The sequence below is a fragment of the Thamnophis sirtalis genome, unplaced genomic scaffold (genome assembly GCF_051295495.1).
Source record: "Thamnophis sirtalis isolate CommonGarterSnake01/CBP01778 unplaced genomic scaffold, rThaSir2_p1.2 scaffold_6, whole genome shotgun sequence".
Classification (NCBI taxonomy): domain Eukaryota; kingdom Metazoa; phylum Chordata; class Lepidosauria; order Squamata; family Natricidae; genus Thamnophis; species Thamnophis sirtalis.
In genome coordinates this window covers 69,912,390-69,939,922 of record NW_028261386.1, presented here as the reverse complement: position 1 = coordinate 69,939,922, position 27,533 = coordinate 69,912,390, and the positions used below count along the sequence as shown (strand labels likewise).

General features: G+C 38.1%; 1 protein-coding gene across 1 annotated transcript in view; it reads left to right on the top strand.

The window, feature by feature from the left end:
• The window catches only part of DISC1 (DISC1 scaffold protein), a 166,173-nt gene that overhangs the window by 28,404 nt on the left and 110,236 nt on the right, over window positions 1-27,533 (top strand). Inside the window, exons 4-6 of the mRNA XM_087718096.1 lie at window positions 9,844-9,991; window positions 16,316-16,436; window positions 18,874-19,109. Coding sequence (XP_087574222.1) covers window positions 9,844-9,991; window positions 16,316-16,436; window positions 18,874-19,109 — 505 coding nt within the window. The remainder of the gene's footprint in view (window positions 1-9,843; window positions 9,992-16,315; window positions 16,437-18,873; window positions 19,110-27,533) is intronic.

Here is a 27,533-nt window from a genome sequence, read left to right as displayed (position 1 = left end):
CCCAGATGCAAAAAGTTTGGAAAGTGGTGAGGGATGCGTTATATCACTCTTTTGCCATATATAAAAAGAGTGCCAATAAAAGGCGGAAGGTGCAAGGACCTTTCTATATAGGTCAGAAGGTATACCTCTCTACTAAATATCTCAGTCTGCCTGCCATGTAAGAAACTTGGGCCCAAATTCATTGGGCCTTTCCCAATCATGCGAGTTATTAACACAGTCACAGTGCAGCTAAAACTCTCCCCTCTACTGGGGAAAACATATTCAGTCTTCCACTGCAGCCTGCTCCAATCAATCCAGGCCCCTGATATCAGAGGAGACCCACTACAGCCTCAGCTGTAGATGGGGAACAGCACTATATAGCGCAGGATATACTAGATTTCATGTGGCACAGGGGACGGTTACAATACCTTATTTTATGGAAAGGTTATCTCCTATCGGAGGCATCTTGGATTCATAACAAGGATTGTAAGGCACTCCACCTGGTAGTGAGATTCCACCACAGACATCCCACAAAACCAGGAGAAAGGGGTCCTTCAACTCCTAACGAACTGTATTTTGTAGCTCCCCAGATGCTGTCTCCGTGGTAGGGGGGCGCATGTCAGCTCCGAGGCCTGAAGCTGCTATTCAGGAGAGAAAACTGGGCCAGCTACCAAGACTCACCATCCCACCTACACAAACTGAAGAAATTCATGCTAACAATCCATGATTAATTGCCGGGTGGTTTCGCTCTGGGTCACAAGGTGATGGATGTGCACACGTGCAGGGTGCGGCTTATCTTAATTACCAATGTAGCTATAAAAGGTGGTGGGAAGCACAGGGTAGCAGCTCTGACAATTTATTCATTGCTTTGTTGGTCAGTTCGGGCTGAAGGAAGAATACAAACTGCATTTCAAACCGTTTCTGTGTTTTGCTGGTTTCATTTTCCCATCGGAACCTGACATTTATATTACTTAGAGATTGAATTAACCTACCTTCATGAATATTTATGACAGTTAAAAGAAGGTATATAATCAGCACACCCAAAATATTTTAATGAATAGATTGCCTGATTAGACATTGCTAATTCTTTATTTGATTATATTAAAGCCATTCAGAATCTTCTCAAATCATGAAATGAGTGGCATATAAATTTAATAGTGTGTGTGTGTGTGTGTGTGTGCGCGCGTGCTTGTGCACATGCTCATTTGTATGCATATATCTTTTTTCAGTCAACCCATGGCTTAATTGAAATGAATTTCACATTATCATGCTGAACGGTACCCATGAACTCAACAATAATTTGTGTAACAGTTTCAATCTTTTCCCTGGGCTTTGCTTCTTTGGAGTATAAGTTGATTTTTTTTTGCATGTATTTTTTTGCTCTAGTATATGGAATTCATAGCATACGGAGAAATTGATTTTCCTGCTCCTTCAATTTTTAATACAATACATTTCATACATTTTCTTGGCAAGTAAAATTCTATTGGAAAGTAGTAACAACATTTTGCCTTGCTTAGCATAGAGGAGATTTTTTTTCTGTTGTCCAAGGATGTTGGAATGTTGTCATGGTTCATTATTCATGACAGAATTTGACAGCTCCAAGGTTAAACTCACCACAGATTTTTTTAAAGCAGAATTTCTGTGGAAGGTGCCTGGAAAAGGTAGCTTGCATTTTTATATCAACTCATGAAAGCTTATGCTTTTAGAGGGCATGCATATTTTGACGTTTTCTTTTCATTTGGATTCTGAAATAAATGGTACTTAAAGAGCTATTATTTAAGTCTGGGATATTTGTTAAATTTTACACCAGAAATAATCATAGTTAAAAAGCATTGCAAGAAAGTATGGCTTTGTATTTACTTCATGAAGCAGGAATTATACGAAACAATGTATGCTTGCAGAAATCTGAGCCAAATTTTGGGGGGTTTGCATAGCACTATTATTTATAGTTTCTTGATTCTTCCTTCTCCCACTTTCTGTTTTCAAATAAAACTAATTGAACAACGCTTATTTGTAGCCTAGATAGTTTTAGCTGGGAAATTTTTTGTGATGATCAATTTTTTTTCTTAACAGTTGAATTCTATTATGAAATGCTTTCAGCAATATTCTAATGATAGGAATTTCTGTGCCATAACCTCTTTAGGGACAAAAGTACAATATTTTAATTTTTTAATTATAGCAATATAGCAATAGCAGTAGACTTATATACCGCTTCATAGGGCTTTCAGCCCTCTCTAAGCGGTTTACAGAGAGTCAGCATATTGCCCCCAACAATCTGGGTCCTCATTTTACCCACCTCGGAAGGATGGAAGGCTGAGTCAACCCTGAGCCGGTGAGATTTGAACCGCTGAACTGCTGATCTAGCAGTAGCCTGCAGTGCTGCATTTAACCACTGCGCCACCTTGGCTAATTATTGAGAGAAAGAGGGAGAGAGAATATGGATGAATGAACGACAATATCAGCCTTGCAAAAGTCTAGTGGTTAATGTCTGGCAATATGTAAAAACAAAAAGGTTATAATTTATATGCTGCACTGCTGCTTGGTTTTGAGGTAAGAACAAATGGCAGGTCTGCTTGTCAGGAAGAAGCTGCATATAGAAAAAAAATTAGGACAAAAAGAAATGTTAATATATATTGCTAGTCTATGTATGATATGCCATATGCTAAACAAATAAATAAGGAGAGGTCAGAAGCCTGATAGCTGGTTCAGGTACAGTGATGAACCACAATTTCTTAACTAAATTTGATCAGTGCCACATATTGCCCTAATTCATAAATTACAGCTTGCAAACCACAGAGACTGGATTCAAAAATCATTTAAAGCAAAACCAAATGCACTATATTGTGGTTTAGCATTATATGCAAAACTAGCAGTAGTCAAAGAGCAAGTGGTTTTCTACATCTGCTGCTGTTGGTTCGGTAGGCTATTATTTGTTGTAAAAGCTCTTTAAAAATGAAGGATAACTCCAGCAACACATTCATTTCTTGAATCCCTCTATAGTAAGTCCTCTGAGGTAACCCACATAACTGATTGCAGCACTTATTATCTGATTTGAGGAGCAGACAGCAATAATACTTAGACTTCTATACCACTACACAGTACTTTATCCTTTCTAAGCTAAGACTCAGCATATCACTCCCAACAATCTGGGTCCTCATTTTACCAACCTTGGAAGGCTGGAAGGCTGAATCAACCTGGAGCCAGTGAGGATCAAGCCCCTGGCAGTCAGCAGAAATAGCCCACAATACTGCTTTTTAACCACTGCACCACTATAGCTCAGTAGGTTTGGCTATATGTTACAATGCCTTGGCTTATCCACCTCTTAATGGATCCTTCTCCAGTTATTTCAGGACCACATTTTTGTCTTTCGAAAACTGGGAAATTAAAAAAAAAACCCTCCTAGTATGTTATAGCAAGTAAACATTGTCTTGGTTGTGTAAATTATTTACACCATTGGTTTATTTCACCTGCTGCTAAATATTTTTCTGTGTATTCTTTATATATATAGCTCATAAAATAGTGATTTTGAGGGAAAAGGAGTCTCCAGTCACATGTATCTACAGTATATTTCTGAATATGTGAACTTTGGGCATAATTTCCAATTTCTATATATAAACTAACGGGTGTCTAAATAATGGATACATTTTGAAAATGTATTTGAGGGTTTTCTATTTATGCTGATGTTCTAAAATTCTATTGGAAGAAAAACTGATGGTTCAGGTCCATCTCATCATATTTCTGATCAGATCACTCAGTAGCTGAATGCAGTGGGTGGGCAACAGTTTCGAGAAGGAAGATTCCCAAAACATTGTCATATTGTACTCTTCAGAAGATATACATGGGTGAAAAAAGAAAAGACGTCCTTGACTTCACAATCCTAAAAATAAAAATGAAGCATTGATTGTGTTTTTTGACTCTCCTGCAGATGTCCCTGGTTGCCTTTGAGATCATACAGATGCTAATCCAGGTAGAAATAGAATACTAAAATAATTTATTTTAGTTGTGTTTCGGATCATACTACTGTAGAAATGTAATTGCTGTGCCTTACGAAGTTGGCTATTGTCCCCTGCAAATTGCTAGGATTCTTTTACCAGTTTTACTACTTTTGATATTTATACTTTACAATTTAGAGATGTCAGCTCACAGCTTGAAAGAATTTAGATTGAAATTCCCACTGCTAAGCTTCATGCTGGCTATCGTATAAATAAGCTAGCTTGATTGCTAGCATTGTTTTTTCCTGAAATGTTAACCACTGAAATCTTACTTCTGGTTCAGCCTGGATACAGAATGATCCGTAATATGATGTGGAGTTTACAGTCTTCTGATCTTCTTCTTGCTTAAATGCACATTCTTATTCAAGTGATGTATAGCTCAGGGTTGAACTGATGATGTTGCCTGACCAAGTAATGAAACATCTGCAAGCAAACAACCAGGCTCAGAAAGCAGCAAGGATTTTTTTTTTATCCCAATCTAATCTTAGGCTATGATGATGGAATTGTATGAATAGAAAAAAAAATCTGCATCCTGATGGCATATTTTATTTTAAAGCAATAAAGAATTCTATACAAATAACCTTAACAATGACTATGAATTTATTGAAACTCACTGCAATGAATAAAATGGTATAATTAAAAAAGGAAGATTTTTTTTCTTTTTGAAAAACAAACTTTACACAGAACTCTGTAAAGTTTATTTTTAAAAAAGAAAAAAATGTGTAGAAATAGCTATTGGTATCTTCCTAACTTTTAATAGGTTCTGGACATCTGAACTACTTGAATCCGCTTGAAATTTGGTGTGCTCAGCACCATAAAATCTTAAACTAGAATACCTAATTATTAAACATTATCAGAATGTTTAACTTTGAAAATGTTTCCTCCAGGGACATTTTCTTTATTGGAAAAGGTATTTTATTTAATCATGTCCACAGGGAAATCTTGATTATGGCTCCAGCATAAAGAATAATGATATTATTTCAGAGGTATTGGGAAAGTTTGCAAATGCAATTATAAGAGAACTCATAAAATCAGCAAATTTCTCAGCAAAATGCCATCCTTTCACCTTGATAAATCAGAGGAGAAAATGGTTTTAATTTGGTTGGTGCTGGAGCTGCACACGTGATACTGTCTAATCATAGCTGTTTCAGAGGATAGAAAATGTATCAGATCCTTACATCAGTTTCCTTTTAACAGCAAACTGTAGTAGCTGTAAATAGTATTCTTTGAAGATGTAAGAAAACCTCCTATAATGATATATGTCAATGACACAGTGTTGCTTTTGTATGTTGATGACTTTAGGGAAATATCCCTGTTTATTGATATAGACAGTCTCTTGTCTGTTTGATTAAACCATAAGAAAAGAAGGATATGGATGGGCAGATACAGTAGTGCAGAGTGATAATTTTATATTTGGGATTTATGGGATCATGGATATTAACCTCGATTACGAAGCATAACATTACAATTTGTTTTCTCTCCAACATTTTTTAAAGCTCAGAATTACTTCTATGTATTAGTAAGATCATACATCAAATGAAAAAGATTTTCCGTCTCTTAAAACAAGAAGCATTTGAAATGTGTAGTTTTCTTCACTGAATTCAGTTCAATCTCTATCTTGAATAGGAGAATTATACATATTTTTATTTGGAAATAAACACTAATCTATTGTAGAGTAATTTAAAAATTTAAAAATAATAAAAACATGTTCATTGCTCTTATCATCATATGGTTTTAAATATAAATAAATATTTAATTTTAATATAAAGTAATAATTGTATATTAATATAATATTGATAATATAATATTAAATATAAAAGAAAGGAAAATAAACCATGGTATTTAAAAAAAATATGGAAAAGAAATCTGGATTGGAATGTTGATTGGTTCTGAAAAAAATTAGATGAAGCAAAAAATGGTGCATAATTTTCTAGCCCTGTAAACTTTTGTTTTTGTTAGCAACAGTTATTGAGCGGAACAACCTTTAGCAAGGGAGGACTATGGCATTGTGGAAGGGACAATTTTTTCCCCATTTGTCCTTTACGTAATGTGTCATCTTGTCCTGGAGCACAAAAAGAAGGCACATTTGACAGATTTGATGGAGCAATAATCTGACAGACGCTTATTGTTTCGAAGGATGCTTTTTTTGTTGAAATGGCAGTCTTTTCATGTATTGGTCATGATAAGATGGTTGATGGCACAAAAGTGGCACTGGATACATTAGTTGAAAACATTTTATTTTAGTTAGTAACTTGTTGTGGCCCAGCAGGAGCCGTTGGAGCTGCCACCAGACTCCAACAGTGAGGGGCCCTATGAGTCGGCTCTGGAGGATGTGAAGGACCCTGGAAAGGGTTCCGACTCCGAGCAGGGTGCAGAAAGGCTGGTTGGCCACCAGGAGGCGCTTGAGCCTTGGACCAGTGGGAGGAGACAAGGGAGAGTGAGCCTGAGTCCAGCAGTGAGTTGTTCCTGGATGCCCGGCATCGAAGAGCTAATAGGTGTAAGGAACAGTTGCGCAGTTACAGAAGGTAATTGCACTCAGCTGGTGGTCATTAGGCTCCTCTCCAGACTATAAAAAAACTACTTGTGCACACGCCCCTCTTTGCAGAAGTCAACGCATTGACTAAGAGTTGGAGACCTTTATAACTACCTTGGCAGGCTGGATTGTTGCCAAGGTTTGTCTGAGTTGCTGCCAAGGTCCTTATCTGTTTGTTATGCTTGGCTTTCAGCCACCAAGTTTTTGGTTTCTTGCTATTAAAGTACATTCCAGTTAAGCTTGTCTCGGCATTTGTTACTGGACAGAGGAGGGGGTCAGAACAGTAACTTAACTCTGTTTTTAAACTGAAGCTCAGTAACTGGTTGCCAGTGTAACTGATGGTATCTGTTTTGTTCAGGATGCTAGTGGAGGTGTGTCAGTGGTGGGATTCAGCCAGTTTGCACCACTTTGAGAGAACAGGTTGTTAACCTTCTGAGCATTTTGGTGAACTGGTTGTTGGAAGAAATCATTAGGGCAGAGAACCGGTTGTTAAATTATTTGAATCCCACCACCGAGGTGAGTCACATCCACAGCCCATTTTTCTGAATCTATGGTAAACTGATATTGCTTTATGGGCCAGTACAAGCAGGGGTGGGGTGGGCTGCTAGAGTTCACCCGGGAGAACCCGTAGCTAATGTTGTGGCTGGTTTGGAGAACCTTCAAATCCCACTCCTGGCTGGCCTTGCCCACCCCTCTTTTCCCACCTCGCTCCACCCCTCCCAGGATTCTTCTTTTTACCCTTTATGTGGATTTTTTTCCCTGAATTCTTGATTGGTTTTTCCAGGCTAAGACTTTAACACCATTTGTTTTCTGGAGGAAATATTGTTGATGGGGGAGAGTGTTCATAATAAAATGTGTAGGTTCCTCCAACCACACTTTTGCTCTGGAAAATGAAGATTTTTTATGAGTTTTCTATAGTTATCTGTCTGAAAACTGTTGTATTATTTTAATGTTTTCTCTAGTCTAACAGATCAGACTTACAAAAATTGCAGTGATAACGAGATAGCAGTAAAGAGAATAGAAAACACTTTGCTACCAACTAGTGTTCATCAAGAGCCGAGGTGGCGCAGTGGTTAGGATGCAGTACTGCAGGCCACTTCAGCTGACTGTTATCTGCAGTTCAGCAGTTCTAATCTCACTGGCTTGAGGTTGACTCAGCCTTCCATCCTTCCGAGGTGGGTGAAATGAGGACCCAGACTGTGGGGGCGATATGCTGACTCTGTAAACCACTTAGAGAGGGCTGAAAGCCCTATGAAGCGGTATATAAGTCTAACTGCTATTGCTATTGCTATCAAGTTTCTGTACCTGAATCAGTTAATTCTAATTACTTTCAATTTCTTGGAGATATTTCTTGTCACTAATGAAAATGTTCGCAAGCCTATGATTTTCCATTTGGATAAACCTTATTTCAGATTATATTTTCATTTCTCCTTAGCACCTGGGCAGATTTTCCTTCTAAGATGTAATAATAACAGTAGATCTGAGTGTATTTGCACAGCTGAGAGATAAGCATATATTAAACAGAATGAAAAACAATGATTGTGCTTGTAAGTGATGAAAGCATTGAAGATTTTTTTGTCACTCAGACAAAACAAGTATTGAATTTTACTTTGAAGAGCGCATATTTAAATGCTCTCTATAAAATTATAATACTTCTGTAAAAGAAGAAAATGTCACTTTCTAAATTGTAAGCTATTAATGAAAATATATGTCTTTTTTAATTGGATGAGGAAGTAATAATTGTTTTCAGGTTTGCCCTTTGTTCAGACTCTTAAAAGTCCTCAAAAGTAAATTCAGTTTAAGTGATAATCTAAATTATAAGCATTTTAGAGGAGGACTTTAAAAATAACCTGCTTAGAGTATGTGATGAGATTAGTGCTGAAAACAGTTCAAATGAGTTTTGGCAGCTGCTGAATGCAGTTACAGAATCAATTGAACTTTTAAAACTTTACAGTAATAAATAGAATAGATTTTTTTATCTATTCTAGATTGAGCCTTCCTCACTCTATTATGATCTCTATATATTGAGCCTATATTCTCAAGCCAGAATCACCATCATGGGGCTTCTAGTCCAACCTTTCTTAAAAGCACCAAATTAGGAGAATGTTGGCCTGCTGACGCAAAATTCTGAAAATAACAAGACCACAGATCACAATTGCTGGTTGTTGTTTTGGGAAATCTTGGACAATGCAAGGGCAGAAAATGAAAAGTCTTAACATTCTGTTTCTCATCTTACACTCTGCAAAAAAAGAAGTATGATGATATAAGTCTTTGCTGGACTTGTGGTTCTATCTTTCCTCTATGCCTGGCCCAGGGGTGGGTTTCTGCTGGCGATACTGCTGGTTCAGTGTGCGTGTTTGTGCAGTTGCTTGTAAATAGGTCTGCACATGACCAGAACATTAAATATGTCAAAAAAAAAAAATGCCGCGGTGACCGGGGAACTGGTTCGAGGCATGGCAAGCCTGCCGTCCCTACCAGTTTGGTGACCCAGTCACAATTTCCACTACTGGTTCACCTGAACCGGTGCAAACCGGTAGCAACTAACCTCTGGCCTGGCCTGAAGGTCGTATTGTGTTCAGGTTTTAGAGACTTGAGGTGTGAGGTCCAATAGCAGCCTTCCTCTCCCTCCCACTGGACTGTTCTGGGCACCTTAGGAAGAATCTGTCCCCTTCTCTATGGCTGTTGCATAATTTGCATCATAATACATTTGACCTAAGAATTTTGCACTGAAAATTCTTCACTGAATTGTCATGAGTGAAGTGATTATGAAGGTGTGATTAGTTGATCAGATGTCTGTGAAGGCAAAGGAGGACTTAGACAATTGGAAAAGAAGATAAGTAGGGGGAAAGAGGACTGTTTAACTTGATATCCATGACAAAAATTACAGCAAAAATACTAAAAATATACTTTAGGCCTACATATATATGGAATTACTGGTTTTCAACAGTAATATTTTTTCAACTTTATTTATTTTCAAGAACATATGCTAGTAATAATATTGAATCAATGATGATGTGCTTTTCAAATTTCACCATAGAAAGATATGATGAGTCATGTGATACACAGACTAAAGTAATCCTATAGTTTAAAGGACTAGACTGAAGCTGATTGCTTGAATCAGAAAATTAAATAACATTAAGTCTAGACTGTCAGGTCTGTCAACAGATATTTTTCAGCTCTGTTTTTAAAAGTGACATCCATTTAAAAAAAATAAAATCAGTTAAAATATTGCACAAATAAATATTTTCTGCATATCTAATATCGCTTTGTGATTTGATTTCAGACAAATTGTAACATACTATATAGCACTTGATAATGCAATACTTCTTGTTTTCCTAGCTGATAAATTTAGAAGAAGACTTGAGGAACTGCATAAAGAGAAAAGTTTGCTGAATTTTCAACTTCCTTCGCAGCATCCTTCCGTTAGCAGCTTCTTGGACAAATTCAGAGTCTACGTTCAAATGACATTGTATGAGGGAGTTCATAAGTAAGTGTGCAAGAACCTGATGCCTTTTCACACAATTATGTTGTAATTTAGGAACTCAGGATTTTAAGTCTGTGTATGGTTGAAAATAGTGGGACACTATATAGGTTTGTGTGTGCTGATCTGCACTTAAATGCAAATAAATTTAGGGTTAGTATTAATACCACTTTATAATGTCTTGGTAAGCCACACTTGAAATACTGCATCTAGTTTTGGTCACCAAGATGTAAAAAAAGATGTTGAGACTCTAGAAAGAGTGCAGAGAAGAGCAACAAAGATGATTCGGGAACTGGAGGATAAAACATATGAAGAACGGTTGCAGGAACTGGGTATGTCTAGTTTAATGAAAAGAAGGACTAGGGGAGACATGATAGCAGCGTTCCAATATCTGAGGCTGCCACAAAGAAGAGGCAGTCAAGCTATTCTCCAAAACACCTAAGGGTAGGACAAGAAGCAATGGGTGGAACTAATCAAGGAGAGGAGCAACTTAGAACTATGGAGAAATTTCCTGACAGAGGAATTAATCAGTGGAACAAATTACCTCCAGAAGTTATGGATGCTCCAACACTGGAAGTTTTAAAGAAGAGATTGGGCAAACATTTATCTGAAATGGTATAGGGTTTCCTGCATTAGCAGGGGGTTGGACTAAAAGACCTCCAAGGTCCCTTCCAACTGTGCTACTCTAGTGGTGGCGCAGTGGTTAAATGCAGCACTGCAGGCTACTTCAGCTGCAGTTCTGCAGTTCAGCTGTTCAAATCTCACCGGCTCAGGGTTGACTCAGCCTTCCATCCTTCCGAGGTGGGTAAAATGAGGACCCGGATTGTTGTTGGGGGCAATATGCTGACTCTGTAAACTGCTTAGAGAGGGCTGAAAGTCCTATGAAGCGGTATATATGTCTAACTGCTATTGCTATTGCTAGTGTGTGTATAAGAATCTGAGCTGAGAAATAAGATCTTGCTTTTGCCATAAATTGCTTCAAAGCAAAGTAATTCACCTTGAATTTCCTTTCTGTCATAGAAGGTTAATTCTGACACATTTTTTGAGTGTTAAAGGAGGTGATCTGTTTTGAATAGTGTACAGGTTTTGTTTAAATGCTAAGCATTTGATAATGATAACTGTTTGGGAGCACAATCCAGTGGGAAAAGGTTTACAGGCAATCTTTATTGGAATATATGTGCAAGTCCTAGAGATTTGAAATTGGCTTGCACAATAGAGCATACCAATGGATTGTATTTTTACTAATTCACCAATGTATAAATAATTACAGAGTTTAATCTGAAGAATTGTCTTCTTCAATCAATTGCCAAACAGTTTTGTTAAGGTTATGGCTTCCATAATTACCATGCGGCAAATCTAACACTTGCATTCCTGTCACTTGTGGAAAACTGCTTTAGAGTAAATTTTAGATTAGTATCCATAGCAAAACCCTGAATTTATTTATTTTATTGTACTTCTCCTTAACCATCTGTGCTAGAAATGATAACACTGCAGTCCATTACGACTGATTTATCTTTTCCCTTCTCTCTCTGAAAAATTAATAGTTGTGCTGAAAATTGCAAACATCCACACATTTTTCATTGTGTCCAAATCCTTCTTCTGGATTTGCTGTCTGGTGTGTTATTGGCAAGTGAGGCACTGACATCAGGAAACCTTAAACTGAAGACTTTTTCCGGCTGATTAGTTTCTATAAAAAATTTCCTAAGTAATTTGTCCAAGCATAGCATTGAATGTCGAAACTCATTGGAGTAAATACTGGAAAAATAGAAGACCACTTAGCTGCAAAATTGATAACAATTTTTAAAAAGTACTCTGGAAATCATATGCATGTATTGCAGCCTAATTTAATCTTTGAAAAACTTTCAAATATTCCCAGGAAATCTGGGGAATTCTGATGAAGAGATAATGGTGCCTCGCTAGTTTGAGCTGAGCTCAAGTTAAAAAGTCTATTCACATAACTTTTCTTTGATAATCATTATTTGTTTTATTGGCATTAACACTAGAAGAAAAATATGAGAATTGGAATTCTCTATTTGTTTCCCTAAGAAAAAAATAAATGTTTGTTGTCATGACCATGAAATATAGTTAGTCCAGAGGGTTAAGAATGGGGAAATCCAAATGAAATATAATAGAAGGGGAAATAATATAAGGTGAATGGTATCGATTGATAATTGCTATTAGAAAGAACAGGAAGCTTCTATTCGTAGTGTATTGTGTAAATGTGGTGTACTTCTAAGTTTTGTGTGTATGTATTTTACATGTTTGTTAATAAAAAAAATTAATAAAATTTTTTAAAAAAGAAGAAATACAGGTAGTCCTTGACTTACCATCGCAATCGAGCCCAACATTTCTATTGTTAAGTGAGATGATTGTAAAGTAAATTTTGCCCCATTTTACAAACTTTCTTGCCTCAGTTGTTAAATGAATCATTGCAGTTGTTATATTAGTAACACAGTTGTTAGGTGAATCTGGATTCCCCATTGATTTGGCTTGTCAGAAGGTCGCAAAAGGTGATCAGATGACCTTGGGACATACATAAATATGAATCAGTTGCCAAGCATCTGAATTTTGATCATGTGATCATGAGGATGCTGCAAAGGTTGTAACTGTGAAAAATGGTCATATCACTTTTTTCAATGCCATTGTAACTTTGAGCAGTCACTAAACAAACTGATGTAAGTCAAGGACTACCTGTATCTGGTCACTGGGAAAATGTCTGAAACTTGTGAACCAGCCTCTGAATTTATATCTATGTTTTTTAAAATTTGTTGACTACCCACAAAAGTTTTTCTACTTACTGATATGAAAATTATAAATAAGTAGGGCTTCCCTGATTATTAAGAACATTGGAGTGGGACAAATATATGTAAGATGGCTCCTGGGGTGGGCTGCTATGGGTTTGCCCAGTTTTGGGAGAACCCGTAGCTAATATTATGGCTGGTTCGGAGAATCACCAAATCCCATCTCTGGCTGGCCCTGCCCACCCCTCCCCTCCCACCCCTCCCAGGAGTCTCCACAAACCCTTTTTGGGATGCGAGGTAAGTGCAGGGTCCATGCAGAAGTTGGGGAGGGGGAAAATGGCCCTCCTGGAAGTTCTGGAAGGGCAGAAAGGGGCCTGTTTCTGGCCTCCAGAGGGCCTCTGGAGCCCAGGGGAAGCAGTTTTTGCCCTCCCAGAGGCTCGAGGAAAGCCTTCAGAGCCTGGGGAAGGCAAAAACACCCCCCCCTCACCGTGGTGTAGGAGGCTGACTAGGTCACACTCACAATGTCCACGCCCACCCAATAACTGGACAAAGAACCTGTTGCTTAAACTAGACATTGCCCATCAGACAAGAGAGCTTGTGGCTTTCTGTCTTGATCTCCAAGTCTAGTGAAATATTCTGCCAAATATATAAGAATAGAAAGTGTGATCATGCTACCAAACAGCTTATAAAGAATGATTACATTATTTATCTGGCTGCACTGAATGAAATTAATAGTTTAGTGTGAGAAAAGATTTATTGGCATGATGGATTTTCCTCAATTAAAAGAGGCAACTGTAGCTTACTGTGTAACTAGGACATCGATCATCTATACAGAAATATCACAAAATTGATTAAACATGTTTAAAGCTATTTTATAATGTTCTGTACACTTATTATTAATCAAAGACATTGACTTTTTTCTGAAGAACAAACCATTGGCACATACAACATGGCATTGTGCCATGATTTAAGAAGCAATAAGTTATTGCTAAACGATAGGTGAATAAATATACAAGGTTAAGCATTCTAAATTCAAACATTAATTATTATATTGGTTCTCAAGGGAGTTAGTAAGGGAATAAGTTGCATTTATTTATTTGCCTGTGGTCAGTAATTGGCTTATTTTTGGCAAAGAAAATGGTATGGTACACATACCATTTAATCTCATCACTCCTTGTCAGTTGGAATGGTATCCTTTTCTGTTTAAGATTATGAATCAGAAATATATGTTCTCTTTCCAAACAGTTGTTGTAGAGCCTGATAGTTTGTCTTCTTCCTCACAAAGTGCACAGTGACTTTTGGTACATTTGTTGATTTTACACATCTCACATTAATTTGATTCATTTGGTCCAGTTCTTCCTCCTGTCCTATTTGCCCCACTCCCAAAAATGTGTTAAGAATGCAGCAGTCCTTTTGTTAATATCATCACAAAGCTGTTCTTATTCCACTTCTTGGCTGTCTTAGTTTCCATTTATTTTTCCTTTTTTAATTGTTTCTATTTTATTTTCTAAAATTTCTATTTTTCCTAATTGTGTCCACATTTTTAATTCATTTTTCTTCCTTTTTCCATTCTTCCTTAAAATATAAGCAAATCTCTTAATAAATGTAGTCACTGTTACTCTCACAAATGCAGTGACATTATTCCCCAATTCTTCAATAACCTCTGTTAGAATCTCAGGTTTCATTCTTATTGTTTGCTATGTGAATGGTTCTCTCTCCCTCCCTCCTTCCCTCCCTCCCTCCTTCTCAATTTAAATAACCCTATAAATAACCATTTCTCTCCTTTAATTTATAATCCAGAACAGAAAAGCAACAAGCAAAAGAGAGACTCCTCCTGGCTTTTCTCTATAACCTTAACTCTTTGGTCCCCATCAGCTGTTTATAGCTTTACAGTCTATGACTTTTTTTTTTTTTTTGCAATTGTCCTTAACTCTTTGTTTAAAAAAGTCAACCAATCATTGGTGTTGGAAAATTTAAAAAAATTCTCTTCCCCATGAAGGTATGTTTTATATCATTAATTCAAAGGCACTTTAAAGTAAGCGATTTCCCAAATTTTACTGATCCCTTTATCCATTTTAAATTTTTATAGTTCAAAATCTTGGTAAGATTGGTAAAATCTTGATTTGCTTTTAATTACTTTAAAATCCTTATAGGGTTTTTTTAATTAAGAAAATTCATTTTAATTACAGCCTGGGCAAAAGAAACTCTCATCAGGTATCAATCTTTCCAAGTAGACTAGACAGGAAACACACCCAAATAAGTTAATTCTATTTTATTATTATTACACTAGACATCTTGCAAGTTTGATAATACAAATGTCACAACATCTCTTTTACAGGCTGAGATGTTAGGGAGGTTCCTTTCTGAGTCTCTTTCTTTACCTATTATGCAGTTGTGACTTATATTCTCTCTTATCTGTTTGTTTCCTAGGCAGCATCTCTTCCCCTCCCTCACCCCCCATCCCTGTTTCCTAATGTTATTCCCATATATCACTACATCAGCTGGTTTAGTTTTTCTTCTGTTCAGAAGGTATTTGTAACACAAAGTGTACATTGTAACATTGGTGTGTGAGTGAACCCAAGATCTTTTAGCAAGCTCCGCTGGGGCTGTGAGCTTTGTTTCTTCCGTGTCTCCCAGTGTTTATATCCATGGATTGCCCACAGGTTCCCAATGAAGGTCTAGGACAATTCACCACGTCCAACCTGCCATGGGACAACTTGCTGAAGGACAAAAGTTATACAATATTGAAGACATGGTGAAATAGAATAATTAAGGATGCAAAAGGAGGGATAAAATGAAATATGAATGACAATTTTTTTAAATGACAGTTATTTTAAATAATTAGAGAAAATTGTTGAATTGTCCCACAGCAAGTGAATTGGTGGTAAATTGGCCACAGACAATTTTCCCCTTGGCAAGTTGGCCATGGCAAACTGCCCATGGCCTGTTGGCCATGGTAAATTGGTATTGGTGAGTTGGCTGCAGCAAGTTGGCCATGATGGATTGTTCCATTCTGTCCCTATGAATCCCTGGGGATTTCTTGCAAGGAGCTGCCTTCTGGAGTAGACATGGGCAATATCTTGGCTTTCCCATATCCGGAGAAGTTTTGATGAAACCCAGTCACCAGTTTCCAACTTAGCATCATCTCTGATCTTTGGAGACATGTCAGTTCACCATTTTTCTCCACCTGGAAACTCTTTAGATATTGTATTTTAATCAGTGGAATGACATCTTTTGTCCAACTGCTAAAGCAATTTACAACAGCTGACTGCTGAAGTACTATAAAATACTTATACATGTTCAACCTTGGTCTGATTTTGTGTGCTCAAAAAATGAAGTATTATTGTGTATATAGACAGTTTTCTCTACTAAGTATTTTCACTTTAAGAAATAATTGTTTATTAAGTTATTTAAGAAATAATTGTTTATTTAGCTTTTCTAACTTCATCCCGGCATTCTACAGATATATTGGATTATATGTTGAGTTTCTCATCTCTGTAGTCCAATACATTTGGATGCCACCAGATTGGGGAAAATTATAACAAACACCAGTATGCATATTCATTAACATTTATGAATGTTGTTACAGGGAAAGGAATCTTCTTCTTGAAAAAAGTGATCGGAAGATATTAAGCCATTCTTACCATGAAAAGATACAGATTCCAGGTACAAAACGGGATCAGCTGTTTGAGGAAAAGAAGTGGATACAGGTAAGCAGAATATGATGTACTTTGTAGGATAGTATTGTGAAGATTGCATGCACAGATAAACAAATACACTCCTCAGCACATATTTGTTGTTATATGACAAAAATCTTGAGTAAACGCACCTGTTACTTGAAAAACAAAATAAGGGAAATTGGGACCATAAGAATTATACAAATCTTTGAAAAATATGTGGATATTCAGAGTTTACTTTAGCAAATATGTTTTTATCTTACAGTATTATTTTTCAAATTATTTATTAATCTCTATTCTTCTTTTTAAAAAGTCTGTCTAATATCTTGATAGACAGAACCATGCAATCAATATGGCAATCAGTATTTATTTATTTGCTAAGTTACTTGTTAATCGCATTTATATGGTCACACAACTCACTCATGATGACTCTGGGCATTAAAATTCTGAAATATAAGAAAAAAACTATATAAAGGAATGGGAAGGGGGTGGAATATTGCTTGAATCCTTTTTGTTAAATTTTATTTACTTTTTTGGTTATTCATTAATTACTTGAACATTATTGAAAAAAATCTTACCAAAATGGTATTGTTACCACTGGCACAGTTTTTACTGCAGTGTTAACAGTTCTATTTTTCTGGCAAAATAAGCAGTATCTTTAAAGTTTATTCACAGTACGTTTAAGCTAGAAGAATTGACTCAAAATATAAGCTGATGTTTCAATAAATGAAGATATAGAAATATAGATGGCATTTCAGGGTTTCTGTTATTTTAAAAAGAAGAAACCACAAAACAAGCAAACAAACATCATGGTAGCAAAAAAGGGGAATATTTGTAGTCCAGGATTGAAATAAAGGGTCCTTGATATTCTCTGAGTTTAGTTTTTTTCTTGCATATGTTTCATTATTCAAACTAGATAACGTCATCAGAACTCATGGGAGATGGGTTTATTCTCAATTTATAGAACAAGCCACTAGAATATAAATAGAGAGCAAACCCTTACATTCCCTACTAGTGAGGTAACCTTGTTTGGGGAAGAAAACAGTCAAGCTCAGAGAGCATCAAGGACCCCTCAAATATCAGTGTATCACCATGAGTCAAAGAATCCTACATTTTCTTCCTTTTCTGACATTGATACTGATTATCATCACTTTATTATCAGGTGTTCAACTGTAAGATAGGAGTTTTTTTTACCTCATTTTATGAAAATAAGAGTTTATAGATGTATTTTCCATCTGAAGACTATTGAATTTCTGACATAATTTCCAGATTGATAGTACAGAGAATGAGTGTGTTTGAGCTACAAGTTTGATTTTATACTCAAAATAGCAGACCTGATGTTGTCCCGATGACCTCTTTTATCTTCTTGACAGAGGTTGAAGCATTCGTTAGTCTGTTCTTTTCCTACTAAACCTTTCAGGCAGAAGAATAAATAGCATATATCTGAGGCTGCATACAGTATGTGTAAATTGAATTTCTTCAGCCAATTCATTGAATCAAGAAAAAAGTGGTTCATCTTGAGATACTGAATATAACTGCAAAGTTAAATTAACTTTTAAGTTTTGCCTTGACATCAACAATATCCTTTTTCAAAGTAACTGCCTGTTGTTATTTTGAATTCATGCCTTTATCTTATAATTTATATAATAAATAAGATGCAGCTTGAAGGTTTTTAATGAAAAGATTGGACTACCATTTCTCTGAATTTGTACAGGGGTTGGACGAGAAGACTTCCAACATTCCTTCCAATTTTGTTATTCTACTCTATAATTCTGTTATTCAGTCCTAAAAATGTAGGCCACACAGAAACTCTTATAAAGGTTAGTAGATTTTGCATACATTAACTATACCCAGCGGTGTTAAACCAATCAGCAAACGTGAAACTATGGTCTTTTAAAGGGATGTTGAATCATTTATGAACACTTAGGCTCAGTGATGAATCTGGACATTTTAAAAGCATGATTTGATTATGGGATTTTTGTCTCAGTACATATTGCCCATCAGGTGAAGAGGGCTGATTTGATTGATTGGCCTGACCTATAAATGCTTTACAGTCATACAGGACAACAATATGGTCATATAACTCAGGTATATGTGAAAAGAGTTTGAGTTTCTCTTACATATTCTGTATTACTAATTGATTAGTTTTTTTCCTTGATAAAGATATACAGTAAATCAGAATAGAGGTGGAAGGGACCTTGGAGGTCTTCTAGTACAACCCTCTGATCAAACAGGAGAGCCTATACAATTTTATTTGGTGGCTGTCCGGTCTTTTCTTAAAAACCTCAAGTGATGAAGCACCTACAAAGCAAGTTGTCCCACTGGTTAATTATCCTCACTGTTAAAAAGTTTCTCCATAGTTCTAGGTTGTTTATCTCCTTGATTAGTTTCCATCTGTTATTTCTTCTCTTGCCTTCTGATGCTTTGCAAAATATGTTGACAGTATACAGTATATTCCATCTCTGTTCAGAAAGAAATTGAAGTTCTAAGAGCAAAGCTGGTTGTTTTGGAAGCCAAAGATCAACAATTAAGGATAGAAATTCAAGAACAAGACTGCCAAGTTCAAGAGCAAGTTTATGAACTGCCTACTTTGCTCAGCTGTGTGTCACTCAAAGAACTGCAGACAATTGACAAAGTCTTGGCTGATATTTTGGTGGCTTCCCATGAAATTCCTTACAGGTTGGATTTTCCAGAATCTGTCAAAAGGTATTCATTTTGTGGATTATTGTTTTTTTTAAATGGAAATCTGCTTGATACCTTTGCCTCTTATTTTTCATTGTATTATTCTACATTTAATGAAGAAACATATATAAAGAAATATAGTCTTTAATTTTATATCCCAGTTCTTAGAAAATTGCTGTATGCATCAGAGTAATATTGATGTCATATTTTATTTAAATTTGAGTTTCCTTTACTGATAGCCCCATGAAATCATTCATTTATTAGAATAGAATTATAGAGTTAGAAGGGCCTATTAGGCCAATAAACCAATTTCCCCTGCTCAGTATTGTAACCCAGATTAAATTATCCAGATAAATGTCTGTCTAGCCTTCTCTGGAACCCATGGAATGAAAATTTGTCCACCACCTCTCTTGGAAACTGTTTCTATCATCAAACTGCTTTTGGTTAATGACCTCTCATTCAGTGAAAATTAAAACAGAGCTGAAAGAGTGGTACTTATAACTGGTCCTCAAAATTCCAGTCATCCCAGCAGGCCTGTGGTCACATCATTGTGATCTGGCTGCTTGGCAACTAGCATACATTTACGATGGTTGTGACATCCTGTGGTCATGCGATTTGCAACCTTTCCTTGCCAGTTTTCCATAAGCCATAGTGGCACAGTGGTTAGAATGCAGTATTGCAGACTAATTCTGCCGACTGCCAGCAGTTCGATCCTGACCAGCTCAAGATTGACTCAACCTTGCATCCTTCCGAGGTCAGTAAAGTGAGAACCCTCATTGTTGGGAGCAATATGCTGACTCTGTAGACCACTTAGAGAGAGCTGTAAAGCACTGTGAAGAAGTATATAAATCTAAATGCTATTGGTATAAGCAAATTCAATGGTGAAGTTGCTTGCACTTTAGTGGCTCCCCCCCCCCCCCCAAGGATCCTGCCTATGGAGTATGAGATCACAAAGAGGCAGCCACCTGTATCTCATCCCTTATCTGGCAGCAGTCACCTTAAACCCCATCATGTTTGCATCGTATTGCAGCAGCCATTTATCTGACTGCTGGTCTGCTTGTGAACTGCCTGCTTGCGAACTTCTTGCTGGCTTTTCCATTGACTTTGAAGCCATCAGGAAGTTTCAAGAAGATTCTCACCTAACGAAATTGATTCTTGCTTAAATGATGGGATTGCTGTAATTAAGCAATGCAGTCACTTGACCTCACATTTTATGATCCCATCAATTAACAATAGAAATTCCAATTGCAATTATTGTTGTTAAGAGAAGACTAGTTGCATTTTTAAAAAGTGGTTTTAAAAAAAATGAAACATGCAATTAAAATCTGTTTTACTATAGCATAAAACCATTATTCCATATCTTTGGAATGAGAGTGGAATCTTAACATGGCTTCCTGCACTGTGCAATCTTGTGGTTGAGAAGTTTTGGTTTAATTTTGAAATGGCCCCTATATTATGTATATAGAGGAAGGCATTGTTACTTCACTTTCCCCATAATTATATTGCACACACAAAGCACCTGATAAAACTGTCCAGAGTTACAGAGTGAGCACAAAGAAATTCAATAAACAAACAAACAAAGATTTAGAGACAGCATAGACTTACAACAATTTTATTGTCACTTTAAATGTATACTAATTGGCATATATTAAAATGAAATTTTGTTGCATACAGCTCTCAAAGGGTCACCACATCCAATACACACTACATAAAATTACAAAAGTATAAGCAAACAAAGTGCATATACCACCACCACCACCACCACCACCACCATCATCATCATCATCATCATCATCATCATCATCATCATCATCATCATCATCATCATCATCATTTAACAACTGCATAATCTCTTGTGGGGTGGAGTCTGGGCAACTGAATGGAGCTAGCAAAGTGTTTACTGGCCCAATGCCCTTCCTGATGCCATTGCGGAGATTTGTTCAGCAGATATATCCTCATTGTGCCCAGACAGAGAAATATCTGCTTCTACCTAGGATCGAACTCACAGCCTCCTGATTGTGAGGCAAGAGCTCCACCTCTAGGCCACCACACCACCCCAATGCATATACCCACATATATTATATGACACAGAGAAACAACACAGTCTAGTTCGGATGTATACCTGTACATGGTGAGAAAAACAAAACTTGTGAGTTTACCAGACGGATGGCATAGGAAACAAAGCTGTTACAGAATATGGCAGTCCTGCTAGAAACGCCTGAAAATGAAATTCTATTGGATCTCCCTCCCACAACCTCCTTTTTATTCCAATTTCATAAATTGTATGGAGATTTGGTACCAGAATATGGATATATGATATTTGGCCCATTCCAACACTTTGAGTTATATATTTTTATGGCTTAGGTTTCATATTTTGCAGGATAATAAGCTCCAAACAAGAAAATAATGTGTTCTCCGTACTGCTAGAATTGCAGTGATACTTCTAATCCAAACATTGCTTGGTCATTTATATGTTTGGAATATTCAGGTGACATTTAGGACAGCTAGTTAGAGCTGTATTCGATTTTTGTAGCTTTCTTGTTCTGCAGAAGCTCTCTGGCAATTGTTTTCCTTGATAGCTTGCTGTCATCTCTCTCTTTGGTTTAATAGAGCTTTGCCGTTGTCTTTTCTATTAACTTGTCCTTGAGATGTGCTTATTTCTGTTTTTTTGCTAATTCATGTTGAAGCACAGTAATGTTGACTGTTCTGCTTTTCCTTTGAAGCCACTGCATTCTCCATCAAGTGGTACACTATTAAGTGTCTTTAAGCCCCCTCCCCCCAGCTCTGTTTGTTCAATTGTTGGATGCTCTATTTTTAGTTGGATTTAATGACTTTGATACATGACTTGCATACCTGATTTATCACACTGTGAAATAACTAGACCAGCATGAATACTTCCCATAGGGAACTGATAATCTTCAAATAGGACAATATGCACAAGACCTAAGAAAAATATTCTCTGCAAATCCTGTATCAATTTAATAACCACAAATATTTAGATCTGGACCAATTTTATAGAGAAAAACCATCCAGCTCCGAACAAGAGTAAGAGAAAAGAATATATGGAATAACAATCGATAATATGCATTGATTTGACTAGAAGAATGATATGCAAACAATTATTTGCAATTTTAATTTTATTCTGAACCCTTTTACACTTCTTATCAGAGACTTCATGATGATTATGTCCTGGGAATTCAAAGGCTGTTTCCATAAGCTGTCATTTGCACCCTTGAAATCCTGTGAAACAATTTAAAAACCAGTAGTGGTGTTCTCACTGCTACTTGATATGCCACATCAGTTGATCCATGAAACCTGTAGAAGAACACGACAGATGGTTTTCCCCTAGTTCCTGATGCCTCTTTGACATTCTGTGCTTTTATCTGGTGCATTGAAAAAAAACCCCATTAGTGCTTGCAAAGGGATACTAAGCCACTAAGCTGCTCCTTGTACTGATCAATTAAATAGAGAAGAACTAGTGAGATACAAAGCAACCTATTCTGTTAGGGCAGGAGCAGATTCATCCAATAAGTGACAGAAGTCCAATGCTTTAAGGGGAAAATTCTATATGTTTTTTCTGCTGAAAGGCTGGAGAAAGTACATGGCTTCAATTGCCTAACAAAGATGGAAGTGTAGAGTCAAATCAAAGAAAGGCATTACAATAAAAATAAAATAAAAGATGAAGATAAAAGATGGCAAGCACAGTGAAACCAGGGATCAAATTGTTGCTTGCCCAAAGCCTGGGTAAAGTCCTAGGTCTTCATGGTTTGTCTAAACCAGGTTCCCCAAACTTGGCAACTTTAAGACTTATGGACTTCAAATCCCAGAATTCTCCAGCCAAGTCTTAAAGTTGCTAAGTTTGAAGACCTCTGTTCTAAACAGCACCTGAGAAGGGTTTATCTATTATAGCAACAACAGCAATACTTTAAAAGGTATTCCTTAAGTTATATAATAGTTATTGGGAGCAAAAATAAATAATCCAGTATTGAATCTAAGTTGTTTTCTGCCTATTGACAAGATACTTAGGGCAGCAAAAAGATCCCACATAGCCACCCTGGTTGCATCCGCTGAGTCCCGTCCAGCCGCCCTGTTTAGGATAACCCGCTCCCTATTGAACAAAAGGGAGGCGGGGGAACCCTTGCAGGGCAGAGCTGAAGAGTATGCCCAATTCTTAGCGGACAAAATTGCTCGGTTTCGGTCGGACTTGGACTCCACCCCCGCAGTTCCAGCCGAGGCACAAGGGGACCAAGTAGAACAGCTCTGGGTTGAGTTTCAGGACGTTACCCCCGGGGATGTGGACAAGGCCATGAGAGCTGTAAGTACCTCCACCTGTGTTCTGGATCCGTGTCCCTCATGGCTGGTTGCGAACTGCAGTGAGGTGACACGAGGCTGGATCCAGGCGGTCGTGACCGCCTCCCTTCGGGAGGGGAACTTCCCCGCCGCACTGAAAGCGGCGGTGGTGAGACCCCTCCTGAAGAAACCATCCTTGGATCCAGCTGCTCTTAATAGCTATCGCCCTGTCTCCAACCTTCCCTTCTTGGGGAAGGTTGTTGAGAAGGTGGTGGCCTTCCAGCTCCAACGGTCCTTGGAGGAAGCAAACTACCTAGACCCCTTCCAGTCAGGCTTCAGACCCGGTTACAGCACAGAAACCGCTTTGGTCGCATTGATTGATGATCTCTGGAGAGCCAGAGATGAAGGACATTCCTCCATCCTGGTCCTCCTTGACCTCTCAGCGGCTTTCGATACCATCGACCATGGTATCCTTCTGCGACGACTGCGGGGGGTGGGAGTGGGAGGCACCGTGCTACGGTGGTTCTCCTCCTACCTCTCGGACAGGTCGCAGTCGGTGTTAGTGGGGGGGCAGAGATCGTCCCCTAGGCCCCTAAATTATGGGGTGCCTCAGGGTTCGGTCTTATCCCCCCTGCTATTCAACATCTACATGAAACCGCTGGGAGAGATCATCCGCAGGCACGGGATTAGACACCATCAATATGCGGACGATACTCAATTGTATCTGTCCGCCCCGTGCCAACTCAATGAAGCGGTAGATGTGATGAGCCGGGGTCTTGAGGCCGTTATGGACTGGATGAGGGTTAACAAGCTTGTGCTCAACCCAGAAAAGACCGAGTGGCTGTTGTGTTTTCCTCCCAAAGATTTGACTAATATTCCATCACTCAGGCTGGGGGGTCAAATTCTACACCCCTCAGAGAGGGTTCGCAACTTGGGAGTCCTCCTGGATCCACAGCTGTCATTTGACGACCACCTAACGGCTGTGACCAGGGGGGCATTCGCCCAGGTTCGCCTGGTGCGCCAGTTGCGACCCTACCTGAATCGGGAGGCTCTCACAACAGTCACTCGGGCCCTTGTGATCTCTAGGCTGGAATACTGCAATGTGCTCTACATGGGGCTGCCCTTGAAGAGCATCCGGCGACTACAGCTAGTGCAGAACGCAGCCGCGCGAGTGATTGCGGGTGCACCTCGATTCACCCGCATAACACCTATCCTCCGCGAGCTGCGCTGGCTGCCTGTCGATCTCCGGATGCGCTTCAAGGTGCTATTAATCACCCATAAAGCCCTACATGGCAGTGGATCTGGATACTTGAGAGACCGCCTTCTGCCAATTACATCCCTGCGACCAATAAGATCCCATAGAGTAGGCCTCCTCCGTATACCATCGGCCAGCCAGTGTCGGCTGGCAACCACAAGGAGGAGGGTCTTCTCAGCAGTAGCCCCGGCCCTTTGGAACGAGCTCCCCGTGGAGATTCGTACCCTCTCCACCGTCCAAGCCTTCCGCATAGCCTTGAAGAACTGGCTCGCCCGTCAGGCCTGGGGATAAGGATAGTTACCCCTCCCGAATGATGAATGTATGTTGCCTACCATTTTATTATATGTTTCTATCTTGATGTTTGTATTCCCCCCTTCCCAGTTTTATGTGAGCCGCCCTGAGTCCCCTCAGGGAAAAGGGCGGCCTACAAATTCTAATAAAACTATAAAAACTATAAACTATACAATTTATCCAATAAGCTTTTTTCTCATTACTGTTTAACCAGTAAAGTACAAAATAAACCAAATGATATTATAGCTAAACAGTTTGCTTGTTAAAACACAAGAAAATACAGAGAAAATTCACAGGTAGAAACTGCAAAAGCTAAGGAAATATTAAATGCCCTGATGGATTCATGTTGGGATGCTGAAGGGCAAAGAAACCATTTCACTCTTAATAGAATTTTGCTATATACTTTTCATTGATGTAACTTTCAGCAAAGAGAAATCCCCTGGAGTATTGAATTTGTCCTCTTTCAAAGGAGTTGGATTAGATCTGTTTTGAAGGTCATGCCTTTTAATGACATTTGGCAAAAGATTTCAAGTCTTTGGTAGAGCCAAGAGTCTTCTTTCTCATTTTGGAGTTCCTTGATAAGTAATGTCCAGACCTTTTTTCAATCCTCATCAGTTTTTTCCCATTTCCCAATAGCTTATAGTTGCTTTATTTAGTATGCTGTATGGAAGAATTGGTTTCCAGATTGATAAAGATTTCAGGCGACTTGCTACAAACAGTTAATGACAATCTGCCTTGTAACCACTATGGAAAAAGTCTCTTTGCTGGATTATGGGAAGGTTTAAAACAAAATCTAAAAGTCTCTATCATAATATATTCATATATTAAGGGGATATATATTAATTATAAATTAAAAATAATTTAGTTGCTGGAATTCTTATAATCTCATTCTATTCATCTCAATAAATCTTGTTAAGGAGAATTTGTGCATGGAAAAGTATCATTTTCATTTGGGGGCAGCTCTAAAAAAAGCCTGTCTGTCAAGTGCCAAGGAAATCAGGAAATCCAGGCAGTTCAAATGAATATAAAAGTTTATTGCAAGTTAAAATGCCTACAAAAATCTGAACTACTAACAGTCCAAGCAAATTGATGGTAGATAAGAGTCAGTGGAATTCAAGGTGGGCTGCACTTAGATTTCTTGGGGGCATGAAGGGATTTGAAACTGATGATGCGTTTGACCCCTCCCTTGGGCTGAGGCTGGTCATCTACACTAATGGTGAGTGTGGGTGGAAGGAAAAAGGCATATGATGTTTCCTACACTTTGCTTTCTTTTCCTTCCCCCTGTTGTTATTTCTCCACAGTATTATTTGGAAGTTGGTTGATATGATTTTTAGTGGCTCTATGTTGGGGAAAAATTAGGAAGGACAGGATCATATACTAACCTGTGATCAGGGAACAGCAAATTGCTGTTTTCTATATTGCTCCTTACTGTGCCAAAGCTTTGGTTCTTATTACCTTTTTATCCTCATTTTCCTTTAAAGAGCTTGAAACAACAGAAGAGGTTATCAAATGATTTTCTATTTGTAATGGTAATGGATTGACCTTGGGAAGCAGGAGGAAGAACCACAGACTAGGCAATAGTCATCTAAGAGGCAGCTGAGCCCACAGAAGGAATGTGTGGCAAACATCTCAGAAGGGTCCGTCCCTCCCTCCCTCCCTCCCTCCCTCCCTCCCTCCTTTCTTTCTTTCTTTCTTTCTTTCTTTCTTTCTTTCTTTCTTTCTTTCTTTCTTTCTTTCTTTCTTTCTTTTATTATTTTTATAAATAACTCAAGGCGATGAACATTTCCACCACATTTCCCTCCTCCTGTTTCCCACCACCACCACCCTGTGTGGTGAGTTGGGCTGAGACAGTGTGACCAGGCCAAAGTCACCCAGTTGGCTTTCATGACTAAGGTGGGATTTGAATTAATGGTCTCCCATTTTCTAGCCTAGTGACTTAACCTCTAGGCCAAATTGGCTTCTTGGATTATAGTAGCAAGAGGGAAGAGAGACTTGCAAGGTTCTGTTAGAGTAGCACAACCTTACAATAAAGTTAGAGCTAATATTTCTTGGTGTGCTTCTTGCTTGAAGTACCTTGCAAGGCTACCTTCTTGGTAGGCAAGCTGCAACCAAAGGGCTGTCGTATCACTTGATCAGAAAAAGTGCAACTCTTATTACTGGGGAGACTTTTCCTGTTCACAATGTGATCAGCCTGATTAACAAGAAGGTCATCCCCATTTTTTTGCTGACATTAATGACAAGAAATAAAATAGTCTTAACTCTATCAGCCCATCAATCACCTGAGAAGCAGTAACTTGATCACCATTGACTGGGTTCCTGGGGCAGCAGAAGCTCATGATTAAGAGTGTCTCTTTGGGGAGAAGCAGGAGAGGGGCTTTGTGGCTATGGATGTGTGTGAAGGCTGCACAGCTATAGATGCATCTGGTACATCAGCTTCTGACTCTGAATCTTGTGATCCGTATGGTCTGAGGGCCTGCTTGTTACCCTTGCTCTGCCAGATCTGCAGTGACCAAAATAAGAACATTGTCAATAATGTCAAGTTTTTAAGGTTTCCGGTAATCAAATTGATTTGTTATGTTTTAATAAGTTTAGCTAAAGTTGGTGGTGCTTCT